This window comes from Orcinus orca, chromosome 2 (genome assembly GCF_937001465.1).
Source record: "Orcinus orca chromosome 2, mOrcOrc1.1, whole genome shotgun sequence".
Taxonomy (NCBI): Eukaryota; Metazoa; Chordata; class Mammalia; order Artiodactyla; family Delphinidae; genus Orcinus; species Orcinus orca.
This window is the reverse complement of record NC_064560.1, coordinates 161,734,971-161,755,075: the sequence shown is the minus strand read 5'-3', so window position 1 is coordinate 161,755,075 and position 20,105 is coordinate 161,734,971. Positions and strand designations below refer to the sequence as shown.

The window sequence follows — 20,105 nt, the reverse complement described above, 5'->3', positions numbered from 1 at the left end:
TGTGTTCCCTTCAAAGTCAACCATATCAGTTAGAGCCTGAACATGGAATTCAAGTCAAAGAGTGAATTAAATTCTCAGATTTGAACCGCAATATCAAGAACTGAAATAAAATTTCTCAAGATGTGGGCTGATAACTGCTTCACCAGAAACCACATCAGGCTACAACGTCCATCCTCTATATTTCAAGACAAATGAAACAGGGAGATGGAGAGGCAGTCTCCATCTGACATCCCACACAGGTCATCTAGTATGTGCCTCGCATCAAGGTAATACAGTGCTTATGAAAAGCCTGAGTATTCAAGAAAATGATTTAGGCCTTACTGCTTTTCCCCACTGCTAGTCTGAATGTTTGTGTCCTCCCTCCCCCACATTATGTTGAAATCCTAACCTCAAAGGGTGATGGTATTAGTAGGTAGGGCCTTTGAGGGGTGCTTAGGTAATGAGGGTGGGGCCCTGATGAATAGGGTTAGTGCCTTATAAAAGGGGTTCCAAAGAGATCCCTGGCCCCTTCCACCATGTGAGGTCACAGTGAGAAGGTACCAGCTAGGAGCCAGGAAGAGGGCCCTCACCAAACATGACCATGCTGGTTCTTTGATCTTGGACTTCTAGTCTCCAGAACTATGAGAAATAAGTTTCTGTGGTTTATAAGCCACCTAATCTGTGCTATTTTGTTACAGCAGCCTGAATGGACTAAGACACCCATTCTGCCTCATTTTCACAAATCAAAGTCGCCCTATCACCAAAAGGGGAGTAAGAAACCCACTCTTCAATGGGTTTACGTGTTTACTTTAAGGTTGTACTCTAAGCCTTCAAGTCTCTCCTGAGGAGACAGTATAGCCCAGTGGTTAAAAACATAATTTGAATTCTGGCTTCACTACCAGTTAATAGTCTGGTTATTAACTCATTTGAAGATTAGTAATTCATCTAAGTAACACAAGTAATATTATTGTTGTACAATACCATTGTTGGGAGGATTAAGGGAGAAATTCAGGTCAAGTACTAGGCCTGTAACAAGTACTCTGTTTAGCTCTTGTTGCCATTGTTAATCTTTTTAAATTTACAACACAAGTTCCTGTCCAATAGGGAAGTGATTACTCTTAAAAATTAAATGTGGGGGAGGCTCTCCCTGGGCTAAACAGAGCAGAGATGGGTAGGTAAAGCAAGGAGAGGAGAACAGATGTGGAACACACAGCCCAGAGTCCGACACCACCACCAGGAAGGACCTAGAACTCCCTCCAGCACCAGAGATCATGTCAGCAACCACCACCAATCATGCGCTGGGCGGAGGGCTGAGACAGGAGAAACGCCCTGCTGGAGCCGCCAGGAGAACATCAAGTCCTGGTTGAGAAAGCTCAAAGCACAGGCCATCCAAAGTGACCTGGGGCCGCCTCAGGACTTAGGAATGAGCGGAGATTCCTTAGGACCTTCAAGGGACGACCCCACTGCTGGCTATCCAGCCTGGCTCCCCGTGCTGTCCCCCCTCTTCTACTTCACAGCAGGGGCTGTGACAGAAGAGCTGTGTCTACTTGAGGTTTCATGTTCTACAGTGCGAATTCACTAGAAGACATTTCTGCGCAGTGCCTGCTCTACCTTCTTGTTTTCCCACTTCTTTCTGGTACCATCGACCAGTCCTACTGCATTCTTTACTGGTCTTACTTCTCTTTTCCTACTTTTTTCTCCCAGGGTACTTAGGAATATTCAGTTTTTAAAGCTCTCTCACACTTTAATAATGATGTTCATGCTGTCACGAGCTCACGAAAGGAAGAGCCTTTAGCAAGCTAATAAACAATCAGGAAATTCTTTCCTTCAACATTCATGTGCCTAACATGAGACAGAATTTTTCTCAAGGGAAAGAAACAATTGCTTCTCAAGAGGGGAAAAAAAAAGGAGTATGTGTGGCAACTAAGTCATAATGTGATGTAAAGAGCAGGAGGACATTGTCAACAGGGGAAAAAGGGGAAATTTAAGAATAAAAATGATCTAACACTCACTATTACATTTTCCACTTTACTCAGCTTTGTGCCTGACTAAAGTTTAATTTGATCTCCCCTGAGCTCTGAGATCTAACAACATCAACCAGATTTCAAGCCCATTTAACGTATGATATATTACGATCAAAAGACTGTGTGTCATGAAATGGAATCAAACAATATTTGGGAGGGGGCTTCAAGTGATAGGTATCATCAAGCAGGAGGACACTGCCATCAGCAGGTCACCTCTTGGCTCCTGGACTGGTAAGCCGCAAGCTCATTGGACTGTGATTCCTAATCACAGCAATTTAGGGCAGGAGGCATCCATGCTCTGCAGTTCAGGCATGGATTCTGAACATGGAACGAATCACTCTCAAGGTTAAAACAGAAAAAAGAGAGCAGCCACGTGTTCAGCCCTTTGCAGGGTTTGGCCTTAGAAAACTCCAGCTGAACAAGTTCATGAACAGTCTCTTCTGAGACTCTCAAGCCTATTTTACGAATACCACACGGGGGCAGGTTTTAGTTTGCAGGCATTGTTAATCGCTGTGTTATTCATTCATTCTAATGGACACACAAAGCTCTGTGAATTTAATTCCAAAACCATTTCAATTGTTCATCATGAGAAATGGAAGGACGGGTTGAACAGGGGAATGAACCAGGGATGAATTATGAGAGGGGTTACCAGCAACCAAAACTCACCTATAGATGATTCCTTTGTCGTGTAGGAACATAAGCGCCGAAATGATTTCTGCAGCATAGAAACGAGCTCGTGCCTCATCAAAACGACGTGACTTCTGAATATGAAACATCAAGTCGCCCCCGTTCACAAACTCCATCACAAAAAACAGACGATCCTGGGTACAAACACAAAAGAGACAAAAGAGGATCCAACGTGGTGTAGCCATTAGCCTAGAATTCAGTCAGCATCACATGACCTTGGGCTCCGGCGTGGGGAGAAGAGGTTGTTAAATGGAGGTACTCAATGGGACATCCTGACAGCGGGTCAGGGCAAAGCAGGAGGGTCTGGTGGATTAAATCCTTGGGATGGTGGGGATGGGGGCTAGGTGGTGCTAGTAACGTCTGGATCTCCTTTAAGTAACTCCACACAACCTTGAATTTCTGCATTAAGTAAAAAGTAGAGAAGGTTTTGGTTCTAGTTTTAGTTCTGCAGTTTAAACACTATGTAACCTTGAATTTAACTTTTTTTGGATGTTCAACATTAATAAGGTTGAGGATGATGATGCTATCTCTACCAGAATCGTTGAGTTTTATAAACTGGAAGAGAGAAGCACAAATCAAAAAGTGCATGCCTTTTTGTCTGGAACATGTAGGGTTAATCACAGCAAGTAAGGGACATCTGATAGGTCCTCACACCTGGGCGGAGAATAATCACAGAGAAAGGAAAACATTTTTGACAAATCAGCCAGACAACAGTCTAATGACAGCCTCAGAGTTGCCTCAATGTTAGAAATTCCATTTGGCCCCTCAGAAGGTTCCTGAATCAGAAAAGGCAACTTAAAGTCAAGTGAGATGCTGTCTCCATCTGGAAGGAACTCTAACCCAGCAGGTGAAATGGGCTCTTAGAAGTCACTGTTGCAGTCAATGTACTAAGTACTGTGCAAGTGTTATGAATAAAGCGCTATGGAAAGTAACACTGCTTAATGGAAGAAGTGTACAAGTCTCCATTAAAAAGTGATTCTCCAAGATGCACAGCATAAAACGCTTTGCTTCAGGAACCTCTGAGATCAATGGACTTCCTCATTCCCTCTCATTAGCATTTATGGAGTCCCAAGTTAGCCAGTGCTGAATTAGGTGACGGGGACCCAACAGAGAGTAAAAAAAGGCACAAAACAGACACAGTCTCTATCCATAGAGAGTCTAGTGTGGGAGATACACATTACTTTAAAAAAGCCACAAAGTCACATAAACAGGCAAATGTACAAATTCTGGTCAATGCTGTGAAGGAAAAGTGGAGGAAGCAATGATATTGTGTCATCCGCTTGGGGGGTCAGAGGAGGTCTCTCTGAGCAAGTGATGTGGGAGCTGAGACCTTCCAAATGAGTGCAATCAGGGCCAGTGGTCATCCTTTTGGAGGGTGGGAGGGTGGGAGGTCATTTTGTAAGGACACTGGTATCTTACCAATTCACAGAGGATGTGTATACGCACACAGAAGCCATCCTTATTTGTGGTTTCAGGTGCTGCCGGCTCTGTTTGGCATTGCCATGCATTCACAGCTGAATGGTGGACAGAGATTGTGTCTGCTGTTGTTCATCTCCTGATCCATCACTGGTTTAATCAGGCCCTTCCCAATCAGAAGACACTACAACTTATGACCTCCTATTCCCAATTTTAAGACAAACCTTAGTTAGAAGGAAAAAAAAAATCCTCTGGGTCTATGAAACGTCTCTTTCTGCTAATGAGAAGCAAGAATTTAAGAGTGAAGATGGAATGGCAAGACTCACGCACACAAAACCCCAAACCAAACGTCAATAAAACAACTCTTCAGGTTGACCAATATAAGCCAACAGAATACTAGATATATCAAGCCGTCTGACTAAGCCAATGGCCTTCACGTGAGTGTGACTGACCAGGGGGAGAGGCCGAGTTGGGTGGGACGAGCTTGGATGAGCAATGGGGTTCCCTATTTTCTGTACGGGGAGGGCTCGGGTGGAAGGAGCAGGTTAGCAGTGGGCGGGGCAGAGGGTAAGCATGTGATAGAGACGGGTCTAAGAGCTGCATCCGCATGAGAAATTGTTATGCCGACGCTGTGTGCATTTGGAGGGGCCTCAGGGGGCCCGGATGAATCCCCAGGCGGTAAAGCTGCCTCAATCCATCCCTCAGCAAGAAGGTCCATCTGATACATTTCTGTCATCTGGCCTGTTCACCTTTGCATGGCTGGGACTGGCAGTCACATGAATTCCAACAGCTTGAAATACCTGGTTGCTAGAACTGGGTCAGTAGGTAAGTGGCTACTCCTTAGGCTGCTGGAAGTCAGCGGGGGTTAGCAAGAACGTCTAAGACAGTAGGCATCGAGATGAGGGCATTCCAAGGGAAATTGCATCCATTCCTAGTTCCCTCCTAAAATAATTCTCATAATCTCAAGTCTGAAAAGCCAGACCCTGGGCTAAATTCCAGATCTGGGGAAGGACATAACTGCCTTCCCTCCCCAGTCATGCTTCTCTGTCTCGGCCCCACCACCTGCCCTGGCGGCAGATTTCTCAGCTAATGCACGGGTTCCTGGGAGGCGTGCACGCCTGGCACGCACAGCAAGAGGTCATAAGCTTTAGAACTGCGAAAATATGCGTTATTTTTCACCCAGAGTCTCATTTCTAACTTCCTGTCTGGCACCACCTAGAACAGAGGGTACGGCTCCCAGCCCTCAGGCTACACGCAACTCTTTAAGCAAGCAGGAAGGGAGAACGAGCCAGGAGATACCAGGACACTTTAATGAAAAGTAATAGTCCATCTTACCAAAGACCTACAATAATGTCACAAGGTAGAAAACTAATAGCATGTTTATCAGCTAGCAAAATGCGTTTGCTGTGAAGAGACCTTCTGTTTACATACAGTTCTGTTCACTCTATTTTAAAATGTCTACTGCCAAGGCAGTTCAAATTAGGTAGCAATTTCTCCACGATTTCTTTTGTAGAGGCGGAGATAAATGACAGAAACATCCAGCTTTTAGCAAAGATTCACTCATAGTGGGGGTGAGTGAGAAGCCATCCTCAGCAATGAACTTTCATTAAACATGTCCTCAGGTGGGGCTTCTAGAAAGTGTGCAATAAACAGTAGCGGCTGCTGGTGGTGGCTGTAATGGTGAAGATGTTTTCAGTTAGGAAAAAAAAAAGATCATACCCATGAATGTGCAGAATTATTTCAGTTACAGCCAAAGATGCAGATATGCACAGAAAAGACCAAAAAATACCTATGTATGACAAGTCAGCTTTCAGTTGTGAGATCTTGTATGTCATTTATCTCTTCTTTATACTTTTCAGTATCTCTGAAGGTTTCTTTTTAAAAAAAATTTTTTTATTAAAAAAACTTTTTTTGGCCACACGGTGCAGCTTGTAGGATCTTAGTTCCCCGACCAGAGACTGAACCCGGGCCCTCGGCAGTGAAAGCGTGGAGTCCTAACCATTGGACCGCCAGGACATTCCCTCTGAAGGTTTCTATGATGAGTGTGCATTATTCTTATAATTAGAAACAAAGCAAAGTCACCTATGGCTTCCTCCATATTTCCCTAATTTTCATCTGAAAGATGAGAGACTGGGAAAGTGCAATTTTGAGACTGTCTTAGAGCAGGTACTTAGGCAGCGGGAGGTGGGATTAGGAAAGCAGTTACTTAGGAAAGCAGTTACAGAAAGAGGGGTCTTCACATCCCTGGCTGCCCATTATTCAGGGCCCCTAATAACCACCCTCTCCCTTAATAGCCATTCTGATGCCTGATATAACCAGGCCATCAGGCTTGTTGGAATCACATCCAAAATGAGACTCAGCAGGCTCTGGTTTGGGTCCCAGGGCTCCACTGAGAGGAGAGGGTCTGAGTTCTGGTACACAGGCTTCATAGAGTCTACTGAGTCCTTCAAGGACTTTTTTTTTTTTTTTTTAATATTACTCTATTTATTTATTTTTGGCTGCACGCGGCCTCCTCATCGTGGTAGCTTCTCTTGTTGCCGGGCACGGGCTCTAGAGCGCAGGCTCAGTAGTTGTGGCGCACAGGTCTAGTTGCTCCACAACATGTGGGATCTTCCCGGACCAGGACTCGAACCCGTGACCTAACCACTGCACCACCAGGGAAGTCCCCTCAGAGACCTTTCATGCTTGCTTTAAGGGTCTCAACAAGGAGGAATACACGTTTACTGAGCACACAGTATGCCAGGCCCTGGGTGGGGGCCAAGTATCATAAAATGAACGAGAGCCCAGGCCTGCTCTCAGGAAGCTCTGGTAGCCGGAGCACATCAGCCCAGTGTGCTAAGCACAGTAGAGGGGCACAGGGGGCATCATGCAGAAACAGAGCAGGGACACCAGAGCAGCCTGGAGGCTGGGGTGGGGTTGGGAGAAAGCTTCGAAGAGGAGCCGATTCACCAGCCTTGAAGGATGAGGAAGCACGAGTCAGGATGGAGTGGGATGGAGGGGGCAGGAATCAAGGTGAATGAACAGCTGAAGCATCAGGTGTGAGGCACGGTGTCGGGAGTGCAAAGGGGGATGTTCCCCAGGTGCTGAGGCTGCTTTCAGGGTCAAGTGCTGGTACAAAAAGCCAAGGCTGGGCTTCCCTGGTGGCGCAGTGGTTGAGAGTCCGCCTGCCGATGCAGGGGGTTCGTGCCCCAGTCCGGGAAGATCCCACATGCCGCGGAGTGGCTGGGCCCGTGAGCCATGGCTGCTGAGCCAGTGCGTCCAGAGCCTGTGCTCCACAATGGGAGAGGCCACAACAGTGAGAGGCCCGTGTACCGCAAAAAGAAAAGAAAAAAAAAAAAAAAAAAGCCAACGCTAGTTAGGAAGCTTCCCTTCACCCTATCCGCAGGTCACCCACAGCTGAGAACGGGGCGTTAGTCCTATGAATACACACGGTCGCTCACTATCGGCCTCTGTCATAATTACAGGCCCAGTGTCTGGGCTAAAGCAGGTGGCAGCCATGCTTTTTAAGGGCTAGGCTTGAAAAAGACTGCAGTAGTGTTGGAGCCTGCCACAAATAATAAACATCGGCTACAAAAGCCAATGACTCCAGCTCCTACGGCATTTTACTCTTATGGCATGAACGCCATCAAGCTGGAAACCTTTCACATTGAACAAATGCCCTTTGCAAAGCAGCAAGGAAGCAACGAGGCAGAAGATCACCTCCTGCCTACAGCTCCACTATCTGTGCTGCTTAAGACCTAGTCTCACTGATGACTTGACAAACACTAAGTCCTGCTGAAGAAACCCAACTGGGAAGCAACCAGAGGAAGCATCTGCTGGGATCACCGCACGGTGGATTAAGGCTGCCATGAGTCATTTCTGGGGCAGGGAAGAGTTTCCAAATCCCACCTTGGGCAGTGAGGGCAGACGGTTGTTTCTGTATTTAAGCCTGTGTAGATAGCATTCCAGTTTTTCTAAAATCCAATTTCCTAGATGCTGAGCCTGGACACCTGCACGGCATTCCCCGAGGCCTCCGGCTCCTCGATGGGAAATCTTGCCCTGATCTGCACAGTAGAGAATCTAAGGTCCCCCAGGCTGGCTTAACCTCAGTTCTAAAGCCAAGTGGCCCAGCCCTTTGTCTGTCCCTTGCTCCTCTCTTTTGTTCCTGATTCAACCAACCACAAATGCAAGTCTTTAACATGGGGTGAGGAACACCTGGGGGAATAAAAGCAACTCAGAAATCCCTTTGTCCCACTCAGCCCAGCCCAGCGTGAGTTACAGGAGGCCAAGGAGCTGGTGCCTGGTTAATAATAGAATTCCTGTCATCACGTGCCTGGTTCCATTGACCGGCTGCAGCCCGGGCCAAGTCTGCCCTGGCTACTGTCAGTTCAGGGATGTTACTTCCCCAGGCCAAAGGGGATAAAAATATCTTCTGCCCTGAAAGTGGCTGTCAGTATAAGCAGTGTGCATTCCCTAAAGCCCCTCCTAAGGACTGTTTTTTAGGAGGTAAAACTGTTGGACAATTGCATGAGGAAACGTTAGAGAGAAAACACCAGTATAGATAGAAGTGCTATGGTACCTGTGGCAAGGTGACGTCGCCTAAGGAGGGTGAGTGCAGAGTGAGCACGGGCCAGGGATGAGACCCCTTAGGGTCCGTGTGCCAGACACCTTCAGAGGTGTCTGCTCAGCCCATTGAGCCCTTCCTTTCTCAGAGACCTGCCCTGGCACCGTCACATGGGTAAGTGCTGGACATCCTGCACACAGCAAGTTGGACCAAGTTGCTCCCCGCCTCCCGCCCCAGTCCCCTTCCCAGAAAATTGGAACTGAGACAGACAGGTGTTCATGTAGGCTGTGCTGTGTGCAAGAACTGAGGAAACATGAATTAGGGAGCTGAGGCTGCCGCCTCTGTGGTGTCAACACATGAGATGTCTCGGTATATCAGAGCAGTGGAAGCCTGGATGGACAGATGGGGGAGAAGAATGGGGCAAAGATAAGAAAGTGTGAATGGGCCGAGAAGGAAACTACCTGGGTCCCTCACACCCTTCCAGTTTCAGGTCCCCAGAGAGACGTGGCCATTGTGTGCCCTTGGGTTCCACGAGACACCACTGTACCTCTGATTCTTTATTTTCACTTCTCCCTTTTTGCATGACTCTAGTTAAGTGTTTTTCCATCATTTGCTACCAGGAGAATTGTAACTGAAACATTCACCGATTTTTAAGGGGCATGAGGTTTCCTGATTTATAAATCTAGGGTAATAACACCTCTAGCTACACGGATCGTGTGAGGATTAAACCGAAGCCGAGTGCCTGGCACAGGACCAGACCCAGAAAGGGATCTCAACAGATAGACTCTATTGTTATTACTGCATCACACAAAGAGGACCAGAGCTACATCTGGGAGACCTTGTGCCCAGCACTGAAGTCCCTGGTGTAGCCAAGAGAAAGCACGGTGTAGGGGTCAGGAGTCAGGAAGCCCGAGATGCCAAGGCAGCTCCTGCTGTGCGCTCTTTATTTTTTCGCTCTCAAAACTCTCATCGGCAAAATGGGGATAATCAGGTGATTGAACTCACAGGTGTTTGAGGATGAAATGATTTAAGCTTAGAATTTCAAACAGTTATGTGGTGGATGCGGAGATGGTGCCCCACTCATGGAGTACTCGGCCTGGCGAGTACACAGGAGCGAAACGGCAGCCGCAACCGCTACAGCAGCAGCTCCCCGACCCTCAGTTCAGGACAGGAATCTCGAGGGATCAGGGAGTCAGGAGGACCCCAGGGCAGCTGCTGGGTTGCAGGAGCTCTTCCTGATACTGCACAGTCATGGCCCTGACCTGATAAAGTGAACTTATCTTTCTTGGACGTGACTATTTAACAAGGGGTCACGAAACTAGATTTGATAAGCCAAGACACATTGACCAAATAAGTTTTCTCATTTTCCTAATATTAGATAATAATTCATATTCTATTTTAAGAGCTTTATAATAATCATAATCATTATTGCAAGGCAAATGTGCTCCCCTATGAACTGCAAACACTATGGTAAACGAGACTGTTTATAGTAGCTATTCTCCCCTTCTACAAAGTCGATTTTTTCTTATAAACAGACTGAGAAAGATGTTTCTGTTTAAACCAAGGATCCATGGTCACTGCCACTGACACATGTAAATCTCATTTAAAGATGTATTTACAGTGAGGATGCAGGTTACCTTCTGGAAATAAGACAAAGAATAGAAACAACATTTAAAGTTAATGACTAATTTAGTTACTGCTTTAAGGCAATGTTAAGCTGGGAGCCACATCAACACTTACTTACCCAAGTTCTAAGAATTGCTTTGGAATTACTTCTAAATGAGTAACACATCAACCCTGTATCAAAAGCTGTGGAGTGCTGTTGACCGGCTGTGGACAAGGAAAAGGAAATCTCCAGTAATAGACAATAGATTTCTCATAAGTGCCTCTGTTTTATAATTTTTCTCTGACAAAGTCATCTAGAGGGTGAATAGGGAGTTCAAACCAACAGGAAACCGTTACTGACGTCAAAGAGGTGACAGCAGAAAAGCACCCCTGTGAGGAAATCTGATTGCACCATGCCTGAACTGGAAACAACTTGAACTTAACCACATTAAGAATGATTACAAAGTCTTCAAGGAAGAAACAAGGAGAGGGAATCGAATGGCTTTTTGTTTGTTTGTTTTGTTTTTAATTTATCATTTTGTGCAGCCCAGAAGATATGCGAAGTTAATTCAATTACCCAGCAACTCTTCTGTCAAGCCCACAGGCGTGGTACATCCTATCTGAGCTCAGAAACTAGTCTTTGGGAAGGTGAAATATGTCTCCAATATAACAAGCCCTTAGGAGCTTGCATTTTAAACCTGGAGGGACACACAGTTCTTTCCAAAGACCAAGTGTTCTCCTGGCAAACTGGATATGTTACGGTCCTCTCTTATAATGAAACTCGACAAGGCTCATTGGCATATGTACCAGATGAGGGAAACGAGGCAATCGAACCTGCAGGTCAACATCCTGTGAAACATCTGGGCCAGGATGGTTTTTTTTAAGCATAAATAAGCAGCATACGATCAGGGATATAGCAAAGTTGGGGCACAAGTCCTCCCTTCCTGCTGGAGCCTCCTTTGGCGTCTCCGGTCCACACACATCGTGCCCAGTATCACAGGGCTGGCTGTGCTCACTTTGTGCACTTGGTCGTGTTTTCTCTGGAGGACACGAAACCTTTTAAGGCAGAGCCCAGATGCCAAATGATGTATCTCTAGTACCACCGCCCCCAGTGCCCGGACTATGGTAAGGTTTAATAAACCCTTGAGGAACTACCATAGCAGGAGACCATTTTTGTTTCCTGATAAAATTTAAACTAGATTAGAAAAGTTGGAACAAACCGCCAAGACTAGTTTTACCCGGCCAGTTTGGGGAAGTCAAGTGCAAAGAAGTGAAGTGTCTCGTCCACAGTTAAAACCGTTCGTGAAAGAGTTCAAGAGAGGCAGGTCTGCTTGACGCCACTCCACTTCCCTTTATTTATAAAGCTCTGGTTTTTCTGTTTATAAAAGTAATTACATGTTCTTCGTTCAAATGTAACTACAAAGTAAATACATGGAAAATTGAGAAAATAAAATCACCTGTAATCCTGACACCCAGAGAGAGAAGTCTAAATACAAGGAGAAACAAAACTATTTATGGCTTTTAGCATCTGAAGCACTGCAGCTTTTAGAGCACCTAAGATATTTACAAAGTAATTTTAACTACATTCGATTTTCCCCTTATGTCTGAATTATACTTAACACTTTATAGCATGTTTAAAGAACAGAAAAAGAGAAAACAAAAAAACATACCCTTCCTTTTTCACTTACATTACATAATATTTCCTGATGTACTTAGTCATCAAAACCATGATTTTTTTTAACAGTTGCGTACTATTCCCCATGCCATTTCTATGAAGTCCTACAATGAGCTGGATTTCTGCTTACGTTAATGAGAATAAGAGACATGGTATTAACATTCTAGTCACTGTCCTATGATAAAGATCATTTTTATTAGCCTGGAAAAACAGGCATCTCTGAAAGCAGATTAGTACGAACTGGACATGGTTTTTAAATTCTGAATGTAGATTCCCAAAGAAGATACCTTAGGTGATTATTCACTTAAAAAAAAAAAAAAAAAAAGGTTTGGTCACTTAAAGGTATGCAGGATAGGATTCCTTTAAATCATTATTTCACGTAGTACATTCTTTTTATAAAGATTTTGGTTTCAGCATCAAATAGGAACAAGTCTATTGAAGATATTTATGGATTTAGTTTGTACAGGGCTACAGAATAAAGAGTAAAAATTCCGTTATGCCATTTCACTTTAGATTCTTTCTCATGACAGAGGTTCCTAAACTTCGCAACTTGTTAAAGAAGATTTCATGTCTCCCTTTGATCTGTGGATCAACTAGACATTTCTTCCTCATGGGAGGAGATTCTGGGTTATAGCTTTCTGATTAAACATTTTGCCAATTAGGTAAGTATCAAATCTGGCCAAGAATATTCCATATCTGCCTCAAGATGATGCCTGGCAATCCGCTGGCTGAGAGTCTGTTCCTTCCTCTGCTCTATGGTGCTGCATGCTGGCTGAAGTTTCTTTCTGGAATGCGCCTTCCATGTGCTATTTTGAGTTTGAGACTTCCAGTGTAGCCACAACATCATTCTTCTCTGGCCCTCTGGCTGGGGAATGAGATCCCCTACAATCTCTTCCCAGATCCTTTTTGCAACGTGGGCAAAATATGGATCTCCACTGTCCACTGAGGAAGAAAGATGCAGACTTTCATGTAAAGGTAGGGAGACCCAAGTAAAAGAGACACAGCTCTAATAAGATGAGGGGCAAAGTGATCAGAAATAGATGAAAAAGTTTACCCAGGGGAGAGGACACTGTGTTACTTTCGTCGAGAAGCTTTAGCTGGTGAAATGAAGTGTGATGGGCCCTTCAAACCCCAAGGATGAGAATGGTGACTAAGGTGGCCACACAAACAACCACATCCCCAATCCAGTGGATAGCTTTGAATCCCTTGGTGAACGGACTTCATCTCGGCACTTGATGGCTCCTCCGAAGAAACCACTTCCTCCTGATTCTTCTTTTTTCCCCCTACCTTTAACCTCCCTTACTTAGAAATCCCTCTTCAGCCTTCCTCTCTTCTCCTTCTATAAACGCCTACTGACATATTTTAAATGACAGTTTCTACTATGCCAAGTGGATACTGACACTAAAATCCACTCCCCATCTGAACAGTGTTTCTGAGCAACATCTTACCGCTGGATTTTCTGCAAAACAAAAACACAACAAAAAAACCCAAAACATTTATTCCGTTCCCCCAGGCTCCCAGCTGGTCAGAACTCTCGCTACTCCTCTCACTCTTTTACTCTAAAAAGTCCTATCAATTCCACCTCCTATGTGTTTCCTTGACTCCATCCCTGTGGCTGCTGCCTTGGAGTAGGAAGGTTCAGCAGGCCAGTGGTTCAACAGCCTTACCAGGGCTGCCCCCCCAGTCTCCTCTCTCTGCAGACAGCCACCTGCAGCCCTCCCAAAATGCAAAGCTTAGGTTGCTCCCTGCCAGTTCCTTTCACCTCATGATTGAGTCTAAACTCTTCAGCAAAGGATGTCTTCTTTCCTCCCTGTATTTCCTCTCCTGCAATCCTGCTACATCAAGTTATTTGGGGGTTCCTGGGCACATCGTACAATTTCAAGCCTCTGTGTCTTTGCACTGCTATTACCTGTCTGGGAGGCCCATCCCCCTTCTGTCTCTGTAGGGCTCCTATTCATCCTTAAAACACAGCTCAGACAGCCCCTCCCATGGAAGGCCTTTCCAACCTCCCCAGGGACCAAGCTATGACTGTCTTCTATCACACAGTGATAAGACTTATCTGTGTTTAGGAAGACCCTTGCCTGAAAGCAACAAAAGGGCAGGTCCACATTTTGTTCTTCCTTATGCCTTCAGTCCCTGGCACATAACGTCCCTGGCTCAGGAAACATTCACTGAATTGAATTAAAAATGCAACGTAGACACAATATTACCATTCAACGTATTAACAGGTAATGTCTCTGGTGGCTAGGATCTACTTTTAATATGTAGAGACCACTCAGTTTTGCAGATAGCCTCTAAGGTATCTATCTTAAGCTGAAATGGCATTCCCATACATGGGAACAAAAGAAAGAAAACAGCAAGTCCGCTTTCCCCAAAGCGCACTTGTATTGCTACCAGCACATTTTTATACACTGGTTGGGAAATATTTCTTAAAGCTTTATCTCTGCTTGTAAATTCCAGTCATATGTACCACACACAGGATAAGAATCTGACTCACAGAGAGGCACCCCTTTAAGACCAGAGTGGTGACGATGATTTTCATAAAATGCCACTCATTCAGTGCTTTGTTGGTAAAGTGGACATATAATCATTAAATGCCAAAACACGAGAAGCTGCACTATTTGTATTGCTTGCTTTCTAACATAACCCATTTTAACTATATGCTCACTGAGCTTATCTTTTGTTCCTTAGATGCCCCAGGCTCTGACACTCAGCGTGCTGTTTTTTTTTTTATTTATTTTTTATTAGAGTATAATTGCTTTACAATGGTGTGTTAGTTTCTGCTTTATAACAAAGTGAATCAGTTATACATATACATATGTTCCCATATCTCTTCCCTCTTGCATCTCCCTCCCTCCCACCCTCCCTACCCCACCCCTCTAGGTGGTCACAAAGCACCGAGCTGATCTCCCTGTGCTATGTGGCTGCTTCCCACTAGCTATCTACCTTACGTTTGGTAGTGTATATATGTCCATGCCTCTCTCTCGCCCTGTCACAGCTCACTCTTCCCCCTCCCCATATCCTCAAGTCCATTCTCTAGTAGGTCTGCGTCTTTATTCCTGTCTTACCCCTAGGTTCTTCATGACATTTTTTTTTCTTAAATTCCATATATATGTGTTAGCATACGGTATTTGTCTTTCTCTTTCTGACTTACTTCACTCTGTATGACAGACTCTAGGTCCATCCACCTCATTACAAATAGCTCAATTTTGTTTCTTTTTATGGCTGAGTAATATTCCATTGTATATATGTGCAACATCTTCTTTAACAGGACAGCTGTTAGGAGTCCCCAAACAGGAGCTCTGTCTGTCTACAAACTCAGAAAAAAACAGAGATAATGCTTATGTCTTTACAAAGAAGATCTGTCACATTTTCTTTGGCCTCTGTGAAAAGGTTAGTGATCCAGCCTACTTGACTTCCCATATCTAGGCTGGACCACCAGACACTCGTGTAAGGCACTGGTTTTCAGCTGGAGAGATTCTTCCCCCAGGGAGCATCTGGTCATGTCTGGAGACTTTTTTGGTTGTCGTAACTAGGGAAGTGCCGCCGGCACCTGGTGAGCAGAGGCCGGGACGTTGCTAATCCTACAACGCACAGGGCAGCTCCCTCCCCTCCTGTGACAAAGGGTTATCCTGCCCTCAATATTAGTAGTGGGCAAATGATATCACATTGTACAAATACGTGATTTAAATTTTTTTAACTTATTTTTTTAAAACCTTTTTTACTGGAAAGGTTGAACATTCGCCAGTCATTCAATTCCTTAAACTATTGACCTGCTGGTGAAGGTCAAGGTCTTGGAGGTAAAGTTCTGAGCAATGTGGAGGGAACGTCCTGCTACGGATCTGCCCTGAAGCCAAAGTAAGGAGGGGCAAACCGAGTTTCTGAGCAGGCTCTCACTTCTGCAGGTTTCCAGAAGAGGAACCTGAACCAGTCTCTAAGTCCAGTTCTCTACCTTGTTGGTTGTGGCTCACTTATCTTGAACCGCCTTCCACCACTGGTGAGACACACGCTAGTGCAGAAGGTCTGGGCTTGTCGTGGGCACAGGCTAGTTCCCACTTCACAAGCAGACTATGGGTCAGTGCTCCCTGGGGGTGAGGAGAGGAAGGAAAAGGACAAAGGCACTTCCCACGCGGCCACCGCACAGGAGCAGGAAAACACGTATGGGTGGGAGGGGAGCAGTTTTGCAGGAAGGGCTCTCCTCTTTTGTTTTGGTTGGAAATTATACATTATATCATTTTAACGTTGAAAATATCATACACAATGAGAATGGAATTGAGACTCTGGGAGGAGTTCCAAGACTCGCTTTGTGAGACCTAAGCAATACATCATTACAGACCATCCTAAAGAAATGGGTAGGAGTGAGCTCCAAATACAGCCGGCTCTTTTGCTGTGCAAATATACTAAAAGCTGGACGCCTGCACTGAAAGGAAACAGGAACTCCCTGGGTGGTCCCAAAGGGGCTTGCCAGAGCCCGCCAGTGGAGCGGGAAGGTCTGCTGGTGAGACAGCCAAGGTGCTCTCTGACAGTGGAAGGCTGGACGAGGAACCTTGCACAAGTCAGTCTCGACGGCACTGATAGGGGGGTGGGGGCAGGGAATGAGACCAGTCTTTCCAGAGGGATGAAGAACACTGTGCCAGTTACAATGGTGAGCATGGGAAGTAAGCTTGCTCTTCCATGACGCCTCCTGCTTTGGGCCCCAAGCCCAGTGGTGCTACAGAACCCATCGCCGTCCCTGCCCCCAGGAATCTCCATCAGGTCTTCAATTCACTGCACCACACAGGCATCCACATGCAAATGCAACTTCAATACAAGCCCCGCAGACTCTCTTCTAAGCGGATGGCTGCTCTGAGCCTGTCCTAAATGGCAATCCCAGAACTGCTACCATGACCAGCCCACCGTGGAGGGTCAGCAGCTGACTCTATGTTACGAACAGGCTGCTCAGGCCCCCGAACTCCCCGGGAGGACACCGGTTCCGTGAGGGAAGGGGCCCCTCCTTGCTCCGTCCACTGCTGCATCCTCAGGGCTCACCCGAGCCTTCACCCTGAAGGAACTCTGTGCACATTTGCCAAATGAATGAACACCCTTGATCTTCACCTACTGGTGGACAAGCCTCTGTCACTACAAGTCGGCTAAGCTGATAGTGACTGACGGGGCTGATTCTGTCCTGAGGGGCCCCGGATTGTTCTGGGGCCTAGTGGAGATGGGCGCAGCTGGGTTCTAACCAGTGATGAAGCAATTATGGAAAATGCAAGTATTTCAAAACTAGGAGACATTATGGTCTGTGGTTTTCACCCAGACCAGTTGGGTTTCTAGACTGCACGATTCTGGGTTCAGGGTAAGGGGGACCCACTCCAGCCACCCACAGGTGTCGTGTCAGGCCCTGGCCTCAAGGTCCCAGTTGGTCCTGGCAGAGGCCAACCCAGCTTCCCAGAGAAACACCCGCAGGCCACCCTCAGGTGCTGCTGGTTAGACTGTTAGTTTGATAGTCATTCTGGTTGCCCTTCTGAGGAGAGACTGGCCCGTAGGTAAAATTTTCCCCCAGAGGCCAGTCCTCGTTTTCAGCTACCTTTCCTTTGGTAGCATGGAGTAAACACAGCCATTATACTGTCTATGCCATGCGTGTGAATCTCCTCTTCCCAGCTAGACTGAGGATTAAAAGCACTGCTTCTCCCCCTAGCCCTCCATCAGTGTGATCCCGGACTGGCTGACTTCTCACTCAACTATTTGGTAGAAAGCCCATCCCCTTCTCATGCCTGGAGCCACTCCTGGCACCTCAAGCCCAGTGCTTTAAAACAGGGCCCTGCTGAGGCGGGAGTATCTATAGTTTGGCAGGTTCCCAGGCACAATCAGGGAAAACCATAACCAAAACTCACTGCCACAAAGCCTCGCCAGTCATCGGGAAGCACAAGGGCCACGTCTGACCCTGGCCACTCTCAGATAAGTCGACGGAAGTGACACACAATTCGTGAACCGCCTTACAACCACGGAGCTGGGGAGTCCAGGCCATCTCTGGGTCATCGGTGTGGATGACAGCTAGTGACGAGGCCAGTTACAGCTGAACAACCTCAAAGGGAAACACATGGCAACCGTTTCAAGCCCTTTGGTCACACCAAGTGTTCTGGCAGTCCTCCCTGAGCAGAGACAGCCAAAGGAACAGCAAGGACTTCGCGTCCTCCTATTTCCCATTCATTTTCCCGGCCCTACTGAGTCACAGATAGTCGGGGAGCCGGGAAGCCTCCGAGGACAGAAGCAAAGGTCCTAAATCAGCCTCCCAGAAATGCAGAGCCCAGAGATGGCCTACGTGCATTCTCTTCCCAGCTGGAACACGATTAATAAGTTGGGAACATGCCCAACTGGGAAACACCATGTTCTGGTTCATTTTCTATTTTGATCTGAGCCAAAGGCAAACTATACCAAATGACCCATAAGCGGCCCATAAGCAGACCAAATGGTGTTTATGGCACTCACTGCTCAGGGAAAGGAGGAAACCCAGTTCCAAACAGGGACGAGGAAATGGCCTTTCCTTAGGTATTTTATAAAAGGCCACAAAACTGTATGTTGTGAAAAACTGCCTTCACTCCTGCCTGATGACACTCTCCTCAGCTGTACACACTGCAGAGAGAGGATACTTCTCTTTGTGCCATATTAGTAGATTATTAAAACTGGACGACCTGGTTAAGAATCCACAGACTGACTCCTGCTTGCTGTGTGATCTGGGGCAAGTTCTTTAACCTCTCTGGACCTCAGTTTCCAGATCTTTAAAATGAGGATAATAGTATCTCTACCCCCATGGACTGTTTTGAGTATTAAATATTTCATTCAACAGCTATTTATGGAAATACCGAATTGTACACTTGTCTAGACACTGGTAGTGAATACGAGCACCCAGAATATGCTAGGGTCTCGGTGAACAGTACCTGCTGCTGCTACTTCATCCTTCACCCACCCCTTCTGCAAAGCTGGCGCAGTGAGGCGCCAAGAATCGACCAGCTATGTGACGTGTTAACAGAGGGCTCTTCCCCTTGCCCGGGATGTCGCTGTGATTTAGAGCGTAGCGGGTAAAGCTGTACCAGGGGCCAAGTGGCCCAGCTGCCGCTGCCAGATGCTCCCTGCACACCGGGAAAGGGAATGAGAGCTGGAGGGGCTGCAGGGCGGTGGGGTGTGCAGGGCTGACTGCACCTCCCACCCCCACCGGAACGAAGTCCGTGGGGGGTCCCTATTGGGAGGCATTTCTGCCAACAGGTCTGTGACAGAAGGGCACAGGAGGTGCTTATCTGGAAAAAAAAAAAAAAATCCAAGGCAGGGGACCTTCCTCAAGACAAGGGGACTATTAGCTAAGTCAAGATGAGAACTCAGGGCTCTCCTGTTGAAGGCTACAGTGTAGCGACCTCCTGATGAGATTCTGAAAGATGCATTCCAGGGCCACACGACCATCCTGCTGCCTAACTCTTCTGTCTGTCTGTCTGTCTGTGCGTCTCTCTCTCACATGTACACCCCTTTGCTAATATTTAATATGACGATGGAGACAATAACCCAGAGAAAAGACTGTTTCCCTGCACCCATGCTGGCAGGCGATTTTCAGACATATTTTAAGTGTGATTTAAGTGCACCAAAATCAGTTTGCACCGGTTGTGTAAGCTGACAGCACTTAGGTCACAAGATTCCTAGCCGCCCTACCCTTCAAAGGCTGGATTTCTGCTTTGTTGACCGACACTGAGTGGCAGCTTCTTAGGGAAAGCAATGCCCCTGCCAGGAGCCCCAGGCGCACTGCTTCGCGGACGACCCCTGCAGGTGACACCCGAGGACACCCCGTCAGTAGGGAGGTGAGAGCACTGGGCTTCTGTCCCTGTAAAAGGAGGTTTTGTGTAATCTGTCCCCCGCCCCTCGCAGGGCAGCAGCTCACAAATGCAAACAAGTTCTCTCCCAAAAACCGGGCTCGTGGACCTGACGCGGCCGGGGTCGTGCCGACGAGAGGCAGCTCTTGGGCACCAAGCACAGTGTGTCTTATGTTTTCCAAATGGAAGCCTTTGCTCTAACAAACTGGGTCTCTGAACAAAGGCTAAAGCATCTGACCAGTGTTTACTCTGCCACTCCCCCTCCTGCTGCTGCTGCCTCTTTGTTCTTCCTGGTCTCAGCCCTCAGCACTCAGCCAGGGCTCCAGGAGAGCCAAGGAGAG

The 20,105-nt window shown here is 46.6% G+C and overlaps 1 protein-coding gene across 2 annotated transcripts in view; it reads right to left on the bottom strand.

Moving 5' to 3' along the window:
- Positions 1-20,105, bottom strand: part of PRKCH (protein kinase C eta) — a 223,959-nt gene that overhangs the window by 60,773 nt on the left and 143,081 nt on the right. For both annotated transcript variants that reach the window (XM_033421268.2, XM_004262103.4), the window contains exon 10: positions 2,670-2,824. In XM_033421268.2, the coding sequence (XP_033277159.1) occupies positions 2,670-2,824 (155 nt within the window). The remainder of the gene's footprint in view (positions 1-2,669; positions 2,825-20,105) is intronic.